General features: G+C 41.8%; 1 protein-coding gene across 3 annotated transcripts in view; it reads right to left on the bottom strand.

The window, feature by feature from the left end:
* The window catches only part of SLIT2 (slit guidance ligand 2), a 446,646-nt gene that overhangs the window by 124,382 nt on the left and 310,634 nt on the right, over positions 1–11,630 (bottom strand). For all 3 annotated transcript variants that reach the window (XM_019552853.1, XM_019552854.1, XM_019552852.1), the window contains 2 exons: positions 1,971–2,042; positions 1,300–1,371 (listed from right to left, as the gene is read on the bottom strand). In XM_019552853.1, the coding sequence (XP_019408398.1) occupies positions 1,300–1,371; positions 1,971–2,042 (144 nt within the window). The remainder of the gene's footprint in view (positions 1–1,299; positions 1,372–1,970; positions 2,043–11,630) is intronic.

The following is an 11,630-nucleotide window of genomic DNA, read 5'->3' as shown; positions in this document are numbered from 1 at the left end:
TGGGGGTGGGGTGGAGGGATTTATATGGACCAGTGGAGAGCTGGGGAGGAGGAAAGGGAGACAAATAACTAGGATATATGCAGGGGTAAATAATTATAATCATATAATTGTTATAATCATCTTCAGGAGGTCACACTAAATGAAATAGGGCCCCTTCTGGGCTTAAAATGTATGAACTAAGCATCTAGATATATGACTCTTTTCCAAAATGAGGCAGAAAGAAGAATGGACCTGCTGGATTCATTCCAGTCTTAACTTATCCAAACAAAGGAAAAGAAGAGAAGAATGGTAATGTTCAGAATCTGTATATTGCTTAGAAGAATACCAATTCAAGTGCTTGAATCATTTTTTGAGTCTATCATCTTCCGACTGACTCTGCAGACTCCTCCTGTAGCTCCTGGGGGCATAAATGATGGAATCAAAGTCTCCTGAAAATCCAAACCTAATCTTTTCTTTGGGACCCCAATCCAAAATCAGTTCTGAATGAACTTGTCTCAGGCTGAGACAGTGAGAAGACAAGCCTTCTCTTCTTCAAGATGACATAATATTTGTTTCTATTTTCTGGTTCTTCCAGGCCCCATGGGTAAATGTTACTTAGGTCAGGCATATATGAGGGGGAATGGTGGAAGTTCATTCAAAAATTGTTAGGAATTCTCTGAAATATTATAGCACTGATTACGACAGTGAAAAAAAGGGAAAATAAGAAGGTTGGGGAAGGCTTTTATAGTTACGTTTTAAAACACCTATCCTACGGTCAGCATGTGTATACATCCTACCTGTCACATCACTTAATCTATTTCTGAGAAACGTAAGTCATAAAGCAAAACAATATAAGCAAGAATCTTAAAGGCACAACTATTATATTCTTTACAGGAACCCAAGTCAGCATTCTTCAATCACTGCCTAGAGCCACAGTCTTCTTTAAGACAACTCTATAATTACCTAACACCACAGCTTTCCATCTGCCTTCTTATTGTTTGTTATTACCATGTCTTATCCCACTAAACTGGCCTTAGACTGCGTATAAGAACTATTGCTGGAAAATAAAAAAGCTATCTGTTTTCTACAATTCTCTGTATGCTGTGAAAATATTAACATAAAATAAGACTGATGTCAGTGGTTTAGCCAGCAAAATGTTTAAGACTATAGACCTAACACTTCTGAAACTTTTTTTACATTTAGAAGACAAAAAAGATAGAGTTTAAATAAGAATTTTGCACAGACTTGAAAATTCAAAAAGTTTGCACACTACAAACAAGAAAGTTACTCTCTGTTTTGAGAGAGAAAATTTATACTTACAGAGAGTTGAGTGAACGCAGGCCCTGAAAAGCATCTGGAGCTGCCTCAGAGATCTGATTATTGCTCAGATCACTAAAATAAGAAATGAGGTTACATTAAATTAATTCAAACTCATGCTACAAAAGGTAAATACTGAAATAATATCTGCTTAGCATAGGTCATGTGAGATATTTTAATATTTATTTTGACTTCATGAAAGAAAGGTGAATTCACATATAAAACACTTGAAACTGCAATATTATAGTGAAAGAAATTGTTAAATAGAAGGTATTTTAATAAAAATGATAACAAGATTTATTTGTGGTACTTATAAGAGGCTTAAATACATTTTATGAAGTATTCTTTGTGGAAAGAAATTTATAACCTCAATGATATTATGAAATGAAAATGTCATGCCCTCATTTCAAACTACGTACATAAACAACATAAAGAGATTTTTTCTTGTTATTCATGCATTATATTTATATAAATTCATATAAATTATATCAACATGTTAAGACACAAGCAATTGTTACTAATATGACAAAGGAAATATACAATTTTAGCACACAGCAGCTAACTCTCCTTCTGTCAAATATTCTTAAGTACTCATATATTGATAGGAGTTTCACTGTTTGACCATGATCTGTTTTATACAAATGCTTGTATTTAATTTCAGACTTCCTACTCACATTCTTCGAAGCTTTTTATACGGTGAGAAAGCTCCAGGAGGGATGACCTTGATTGAATTCTGCTCCAACCGTCTGCAAAGAAAAACATTACCATGAAAATACAAAAATGTAATGCCAAAGAGCAATCTAAAAAATATGCAAATCATATGTGAATAAATTATAGAAGTATTTTAATAAACAGGTGTTAACTTTTATTTTTGCCAGGGGGGCCCTAAGATGATGCCCTCCTTCCCCCACTGGCATGGCTGGAGCAGAGCTGAGTGAAGTCCATGTAGGGGTGGGAGTAGATGCAGGCTACTCACAGCAGGCTCAGGGCTTCCCACCCTGCTGCCCAGCCCCCAGGAGCCCTGTGCTTACCATGCCACCATGGCAAGGCACCCCCTGCCCTCCTGGCAGCAGTGGGGGGCACAACTCTGTGCACTGCCCTTGTTGCTGCCAGGCACGCAGGGGTACCTCAACATGGTGGCATACTGGCACGGGGCTTCTGGGTGGAGGGCAGTAGGGCACGGAGCCCTCAGAAGGAAGCCTGAATCTGTCTCCAGCCTGTGCACAAATCTGGGTACATGTGCCCCCGCCCCCTGGCTCCCTCCCCAAAGTGTGCACAGTGGCAGGGAGCCACCCCCCACTGACAAGCTGCTTGTGGCTCTCCCACTCCCTGGCCTTGGGCCCCATTCACTGTCTTGGTTGGGCAGTGCCCTCAGGCCCAGCCTCTGCCTCACTCCCTCCCTCACCGTGGAAGCCTCAATCTGCCCCCCCCAATAGATTTACCTGCAGACAGCTGGGGCAGCTGCTTTCCACCACTGCCTGGGACTGTATGTGGCATTCCCTGCATCATGCTTCCTGCAGACCCTTGCAGGCTACAACTCTGCCAGCCTACAAGGGTAAACCCACCATTTCCCATGTTCTTCCACTATAAATGGGAAACCTGGGTCCCTGCATGATATTGGGAATCTGGGACAAATGGTGTCCTGGAGTGATGCAGCCAGAGACCAGGACTTGATATTCCCATTTTGGGACTGTCCTGCCCAATAAGAGACAGGTATTCCCCCTACCCTCTCCCTGACAGAAGCCAGGGCCCTTAGGCCCATGTACTCAGTGGTTATGAGAACAACACAGGCAGTTTGCAAAAAATATTATTGTATGAATATTCTTCTATGAGTTTATGCAAAGTTTATAATCATTTTCATATTTTTTTTCAGTAAAAACATGTTCTCTTGACCTTTAGAGTAAGTACAGAGCATCAACGCCCCCGAGGCTAAATTGATTTCATCTTTGTAGGTTAAGATGCGTAGATTGAACTGATAATTAAGTGAACAGACATTCACTTTGGACTCTGGAAATGCAGCTACATGCCTTCAGTGGGCCAAGCCAGAAAATAGGGGATGCTAGGGCCTGCCTCCTTGTTCTGCTAGAGCAGAAAACTGAAATCTGGAGGGGATCTGGGACAGACGTTCAATAAACTGATTTAACCTAAATCAGTTAAGTCTGATACTACATTTATCCAGGTTTATCTTAAACCAGTTTTGGTCATTTTGAAATTGGTTTATGTGCACTGAACTTCTGTTGCATTACAGATCTGAACTGGTTTCCAATAACTTATCAATTTCTGTCTCTAGCCTTAAAGTTATGAGTAATATCTAATCTGGATTTCTATACACCATATCAACAACACGTTTTTGTGCAAAACAAACAAGGAATTTAACCATACAATAGGGGTTTTTTTTATACATGCGAGTTTTGCACTTTGATGATATTTTAAATATTTGCCAAGAATGAACCAGCCGCATTCATATAAGATGTATATAAAGTGAGACATTCATATACCTTGTTGGAAAAAAGTTGGACAAGAATGGTAACACTGGAACACTAACAAATGCTAATCCTTGCAATGGATTGTGGATTTACATGTGCATGACAATTTCTTTCAGTGCATTAGGAAAAAAATTAAGATTTTTTTCCCCTTATTTTTTTTCAAGAATTAATAAGTATCTTTGTAGTTAGCAGTAAGAATTTAACATTGCTTAGTAGATAATGTCTGGGATAATGGAAGGACCTTTTGCAGTGCTCATGAGACTCTGTTCAGATCTGTTGGGTTACTTGCAAACCACTGAAAAGCTCCATTCTTTATTCATCTTTTCCTCAGTAGAGGTTCCTGGCCTACTTCAAGGAAATAAAACCCCATTCATTCTATAAGCATTGTGTAGGATCTTATGCCAGCAAACTAACAGACCAATTCCAGACAAGACACAAATAAGAGGTCCTCCTTATATTGCTGCTCCCATACACAGAAATACCCTTTTTGCTCAGAGGCTTACAAAAGTCTTAGGATGCAAAAACCTAGTTTTACTTTAAAAAATAATAGTAATTGGTGTTAATAATTCAGTACTCAGTTCTTGAGTAAGTCCTCCTACCCACTGAAAAGTAATGCAAACTAAAAACAAAACCCAGAGAAGACTATATATTTGATATGTAATGGAACTGTATTATTACATGGTGGTGGTGGGGGGCCGGAAATCTCATCTTAGATTCAAATACTAGCCCAGGGCAGGTGGCAGCTTAGCTTCCCCACCCCAACAGCCTGCCCCTACCCTCCCTGCTTACTTTCTGCTCTGGCTCTAGCCCCTTTAGCTCTGACATGGCACAGCCTAGAACTGTTGCTACTTCTCTTTTGCCTGGCCACCAGGACTGGAGCCAGGCTGAGGCTGCCAGCCTTGCCTGCCCTAGAGGAGTAGTAGAGTAGTGCAAGAGATGGCAAGCAGCAGAGAGGGGGGGATCAGAGGCAGGGAGGGAGTGCAGAAGGCAAAGGAAGGGGGGAAGGCAGCAGAAGGGGGCACAGAGGGTGAGGAGAATGGAGCTGAGGGCAGGAATGGACATGGGGAAGAAGAGGCATAGGGACATGTGGCAGGGGGTCAGGCACAGGCATGTGGGGGGGTGGGCAGAAGGCAGGCAACCAGTGGGCAGCATTGTAGGGAGGGCAAAAGGGCAAGGGATAGGGTTCTGGGCCCTCTCTTCCCACTGCTGCTTTCTCTGCCATAGCACTGGGAGGGATAAATGTAATTAGATTCTGTTTAAATTCTATACATGGAAATTCATAACACATTTATTACTTTCCATGTATAGAATCTAATTATTGGGAGGAGGGGGGGGTCATCTTAAATACAAAGTTATCTTGGATTTGGGTAAATATGGTACATTCAGAATTCCACAGCGACTTATCCCACAAAACGCAGAGTTCTTTTAAAAGACAATCATATCAGTTTGTCCTATTACGTATTACTTTGCATTTGTAACACTGAATTACATCTTCTATCCTGCTAAAAGTTCATTTTCCTTCTTAGGTCGCAGAAATTCCTCAATCCTCTCCAATTGTAATAGCATGTCATCTGCTTATTTTGCCATTTTACTTCTCAAGTCCTTTTTTGACTGTTAATAAGCATTTTAAACATTGTCTGGAATCTTTTGGCACCAGACTAAACCTTTAGCCACTGTGAAAATTGTTCCTATTTTTTGTACTCTCTCAGACAGACTTCTGTAAAATATTTTGCTTCTTAGTTTAGGACTACTCGGCAAGTTAAGAGGACACATGATTACTCTTCCCTACAGAGAGACAAGAGTAAAGAATACAGATGAATAGGACAAACTTTAGCTAGATGTCAAGATCAATTCTGGTCATAAAACACATAGGTACTAACAGCTCTTGAATACATTAGTTTGAAACTTAGGTTTCTAAGCATGGGAGCTGGGAAGTTCTGAAGCAGCCTCTCAACAGGACTGGGGAGGGGGCAGGGGCAGGGGCAGGGGCAGGGGCAAGGAGAGGGGAGAAACTGGTTTCAGGATGAAACTTGATAAGTTTATTAAAGGGATTAGACCATGTGGTTGCCTGTGACAGCTGTGGATTGGGTCATCCGGGAGGGTCCTTTCCAGGCCAATATCCTATACTTAATTTTCTTAATAACTTTTTGTGATACCATTTGATAAAGGTTTTAATATGATGTGTGAATAGATTTTTGCATGTCCACGTCTGCTTCACATCTGTCTCACTGATCCATAGAGGGCATGAATCTGTTAAATCTCAGCTACACTTACTGGCTCTTTAGCTCATGCAGTAAAAAAACCCCAGCCTTTTTATGCACGAAGTCCTTAGCTTACTCCCTATCTATCCTCATGAAATCAATGAACTTATCTGAGTGGATGTGACAAAGCATTTAAGTCCAACAAAATGACATGAGGGGCCTCATGCCATTCAGATATTTAATTTAACTGAATATTCAATGTCTTGCATGCTTTTTTATCTTTTGAAAATTCTTTATACATATAGTAGTTACTTGTGGTTTAATGTACTTGTAATTTGCTACCATACAAGTATGATATATTAAATTTACCACTGCTCAATTGTGTCTGCAGAACATGCAGATACAAAAACAGAAAAAGTTCTACAACTGATAGTGTATTTTTGAAAGGCATTTTTCAGCAGTTCTAATAAAATGAACTACCAAGTTACAAGTAGATATAATAAAATGAGCTCCATGTCAACTTAACCTAAGGCTTCACTTCAGTGAAAAATTTACAGTCTGATAGATTCTGTGTGTGGCACCAGGATAAACTTACAAGCACTCCCGGATAAAGGATTTGTTATAGTAGGATCATCTAAATGTGCCTTTTATTAGCTCAAACCAATGTGTACACACTAAAACACATCACATTTCAGAAGAAAGGTTGGTACAAAAGACAAAAAAAAATCTTAAATCAGATTATATAAATACAGAAGAAAAAAATCTTGTATGCCCCACTTTGTCCATAAAGAAACCAGATCAAATTCTTGTTTTCAAGCTTTATCTTCTAATCTTCTGCTTTATCTGCCTAGAATCAGCGAATTTCATAGAGTGCAAATTTGCATCCATCCTTCCATGAAAAATCTAATTAGATACATTCCAGGGTCACAAAGCCCAGACAGAGTAATATCTATAGGAAATTTGTATTCTTCTGATAAAACCCACGGTAATTAAAAACTCATCTGTATAGTAGTGCTTCATATTAAGTGACGCACTTTTAATTCCTGAATAAAACTCTGTTTAGTTACCTAGAGCCCACAAGTCAGCTACTGAATGTTCCTAAACCACACAGTTTGGCCTTGAATGCTATATTGCAGAAGTGTACAATTTTGTGAGAATCTGTAATTTTCCACAGAAATTTGATCACATTTCTCTATTATAATATCCCTTTCCCCTTGCCTCAAACATACCATTCCATTTTATGAAAAGTTAATATGTAGCACATAGAGTGGTTCTATAGTTTTTTCTTTAGAAGCCACAGGCAATTTTAGCAACATAATCAATAAGATAGGGAAGAAGACAGTTAAACAAATGCTTCATCAAAGAGTGTGCCCTCTCATGTAAACAGTACTCCACCCGTCACCCCATAAACACTAATTAATGTTCTTTGTATTAACTCTTTTGTTCCTATTGGGATTGTGCTTCAAATAAGTCCTTTAATACATAAGTGTTAAATATCTTTAAGTTGCCTGTTTGAAACACCTTCCTGGAGCCTATTTTCTATTTCTTTCTCTCTAGAAGAGGTCCCATAATGGGAATTTTTTTCAAGTTTCTTTTCCCATTCCCTGCTGCACATGCCCTACCACATACCACCAAACTTTGGTTCCCATTTTTATTATGAGATATAGCAGTACACTCCCCAGTTACAATTTCTAACCTAATCAAATCAAATTATGTCCCTAATGATTTGATTGAGCCTTCTCTACTTCTCCCCAGCGAGCTGCAAAATTGTTCTATATAAATTATTCAACAAGTTCTCTTGGGTCATTATTATGACCCATACAAAAAAGTTCAACTACACAATGAAACACTGCTGATTAGTACTTGCCTTGACAACTTGCAGAGGTAGACAACAAGTTGAAAAATTCTAACATCTGAATAAACATGTTTTGCTCTAAATTATATAAGGGCCCCTCTACACATGCAGGTAAAGACACATGCCACACATACATGGCAGCAGTAGTGACTGTGTGGATTACACATTAGATCCCAGGATGCCTTACTGCTGGTGCTGATCTCCAGGAAGAATTAAGCTCCCATGACTGGGAGCCTATGGGATTCCCAGCCATGAGGGTACACCATGTGCTCTCATGCCTGGGAGCCCTATCAGTTGACCTGGACTTCCTGCCCAGGGATACCTGCGGCAGAGAAACTGCAGTTGATGCAGTCTCCAAGCCAAAGGGGTGCTTCATGTCCTTATCTGGGAGGGACATCATCACATCAGCTTCAGTCTCCCCACCATGAGGGTGCATGGGGTGCCCACATAGCTAGAAGCCCTGGCAGCTGATGGAGCTCTCAGCTGTGAGGGCTGGTAGGTAGCATCAGTTGGGAGCTCCCAGGCTCAGGGGTTCACATGGGCCCCCCAGCTGTGAGCTTCAATCAGCTGATAGGGCTCCCAGGCCTCTGGCCACCCATTCAGTTAACAGTGTGATAGGAAGCAGCTAAAAAGTGATCGCATGTATTTTGTTAAATAACTTTGTAGCTGCTTCTTCTTTTTAATCATACCATTAACCAAATGAGCATGTTGCTTGGTGACCACTTAAGCTAGGGACAAAAATTACATATAAACCAGTACAAATGATTGCAAACTAGTCTAAATCTGTAATAGAACAGAAGTTCAGTGCATACAGACTGGCTGAACCCACCTGGATAGATGTAGTATCAGCTGAGGTTAGATTAGTCTATCACACTTGTCCCAGATTCTGCTCCCAAATCAAGTTAGGTCATGGTCCTGCCAATACCCTAGGAGCCACTGTGACCCCCTGCTAACCTCCCCTCACAGCGTGAGCAGGCTGGCCTCCATCCTCCCTCATCTGATCCAGCACAGCTGGGCTGACCCCATCCCTAGGCTGCCACTGGGCTGAGGCAACATGGAGAGAGGCAAAGCCTCTGCTCTCCAGCACAACCAGCAGTGGCACAGGGGACAAGCGAGGGGGGGGAACTGAGCCCCCAGCCCTGGCTTCCCCCAGCTGGTGTCTGCACTGTGGGGGCCAGAGCCACATAGCAGGGGCTTCCGCCCCTCACTGCCCAGTTGAGCCAGGCTGTGGGGATGCTTGCCCCAGGCCTGCTCCCTGCCAGCCCCTGCCTCTCAGCCACGAGCAGGGGAGCAGGGACAGAGGGAGAAACAGAGTCCCTTACCCAGCCCCCACCAATTGGGTTTACACAATAGGGGGCGAAGCTCACACGGCGGGGGTATCCACTCCCTCCCCAGCCACTGCTTAGTGCCACTCACAGGCTCTTGCTTGTGCTTGTCATCAGTGGGGATCAGGCATCTACTCCCTCCCAGACACTTACCAGTCTTGCTGACAGGCTATTGCCTGCATCAGTGGTGGTCAAGCTGTGGCAGCAGCCCCCCAACCAGTGCTGGCTGGCTCATGTTGAGGAGTGGAAATGGGGGCAGTGACATCTGCTCCCCCACCAGTGCACCATGCCCAGTGAAAAAAGCCTCTGAGTCCTAGGGATCACAGTAACCACGATCCCTAGGGCTTGGGGGCACGGGAACCCCCCAAACCCTGGGGATCATGGCTGCTGTGAGCCCTATGACTTGCAGGTTTTTCATTGGGCATGGTGCACTGGTGGAAGAGGAGATGCCCCCGCTGCACAGGCCTGGCCCAGTCCCCCCTGTCCGAGGCAGCCAGCACTGGTGGGGAGGAGGGGCACCTGGCTGCTGAGAGCTGGGGGGGAGGGGGTCGGAGGCAGGCGGTACAGGGCTGGGATAAGCCCATCAAGGGTTACCCAGCATCTGGGAGATGCACTTTGAGTGCCCCTAGCTTGCTGGCCTTAGCCAGTGCAGGCCCCCTGCTTCCCCCATGCACAGAAGAGGGAATGTCGGTTTTGTTCCCTCCCAACCTAGCCTAGGGCACTTGAAGTATGTACCTCAGAGCACTTCTATCTTGGGCTTTTTGAACCTCTGTACTTAGCCTTAAGGCATGATTATCCAGTTAATGAAACCTTAAGTGTAACATGTAGATAGGGCCTAAGTTACAGAAAAACAACTTCAGTACACCCAGCCTTGTCAGAAGCATCTGGGAAAAGCCATCCAATTTATACTGTATAGACACATACTCATAAGGTACGGGGGAGATTAGTATCAAGGGACTACCAACAGATCAAAAATAGATTTACTAAAAATGAAGTGATACTTGAAAAGAATGTTTTTCAGTTCTAAATGTCTTATCTACAAATAAATGATATATGTTATTTATTTTTAAGATTCAGTAAGTTGTATTTTGATTGAGCAAATCTGAGTGGCTTCAGCATTTAATTGATCTAAATCATCTAATTTCAGTATTTCTTCATTTACAAAAAGGCTATAAGAAGCCTGTCAAGAAACCCCACAAGAATTTTTACTACACAGAAGAAAGTATAAGCTATGTAATGAGTCTAATGTATTGCACAGATGCTGATTATACATGGTAATAAAATTGACAGCTCTTCTTTGCATTGTCCCCATCTGCTTTTAAAGTGAAGAAAAAATAGATTTCATTGATGGGAATCACTGCAGCTCCTGACTCTGAAGAATTGCTATACATAGTCAAATCATCTCTCATCATACATAGCATCTACCAGTCTTTTGAGAAAGAAGCAGCAGTAATGATTCCCTTTGCTATAGGGAGCCTTCAGGCTATTACACAGAGTACCATTTTTGCCTTCCTCAACAACTGCACCACCAAAGTACTTGTGTCAACAAACCATTCCTTCTCACTTCAGCAGCAAAATTATTTTACTGGACTCTGTAATATCACCAAAGTCAGACACAACAAAAAATGGATTTTGAACTACTGTATTACTTGCACTTTATGGTCTCAGGCTTTACTTCTGTTTGTGTTTAATAAATATGGTTGAAAGTTTGCTAAATATTTGCATATAAAGCATTATTGTTTAGGCCATCTTACAGCTTGTCAAACTCTCTGCCATCTATATTAATTACTCTATCAAATACTTCCTAAGGGGATTGATTTTAAATAATACAACACCATAGCTGCATTGTATCACAAAGTGACAAGGACTGTCACTCTAAAGCTACTGCACAATTATCTCTCCCTAAAAGCAAGCCCCCATACTGAATTTGTTCACTTTTCCACTGTGAAGAGGGTTATCTCATTCCCTGACCTTTACTACAACATTAAACTCTGAGAAGTTTTCAGGTTACTGCCTCCTATTGATTCAGAGTGTGGTAAAAATCCACATCCTGTCTAGTTGATGCCCTTTGAGGACTTGGAGAATATGTCCCACTGCAGAGACAGCCTGAATTATGTTCTTGAATTAGCTTCTCTTGAGCTCACCTAGATTGATTAGGAGCAGCCACGCCACATATAGTTGAACACAAGAGAGGAAGTTTATAAGCAGCAGTGTAGCTATCTCTGCTGCACTGCTAGCACGAGCATCATCAGTATTCTAGCTTTAACCACCAATACAAGCTTTCTTGTATACCAGCTAGCCCATAGAGAACCATTTAACTGGTGAAAAAATATTTTGCTTGTCTTTGGCAGTTAGATAAGGGGCCACACCAGTCATATCACTAGCTAACACTGCAGTGAAAAGTTCCATGGTGCTTACAAAAAATAAAGATTTTGATGGGAAATTTTCTATAGGTGCATGTAGCATC

The sequence above is a fragment of the Crocodylus porosus genome, unplaced genomic scaffold (assembly GCF_001723895.1).
Source record: "Crocodylus porosus isolate Cpor-Errol unplaced genomic scaffold, CroPor_comp1, whole genome shotgun sequence".
Lineage (NCBI taxonomy): Eukaryota > Metazoa > Chordata > Crocodylia > Crocodylidae > Crocodylus > Crocodylus porosus.
Note: the sequence above shows the minus strand (reverse complement) of the source record. Positions and strands in the feature narration are given on the sequence as shown.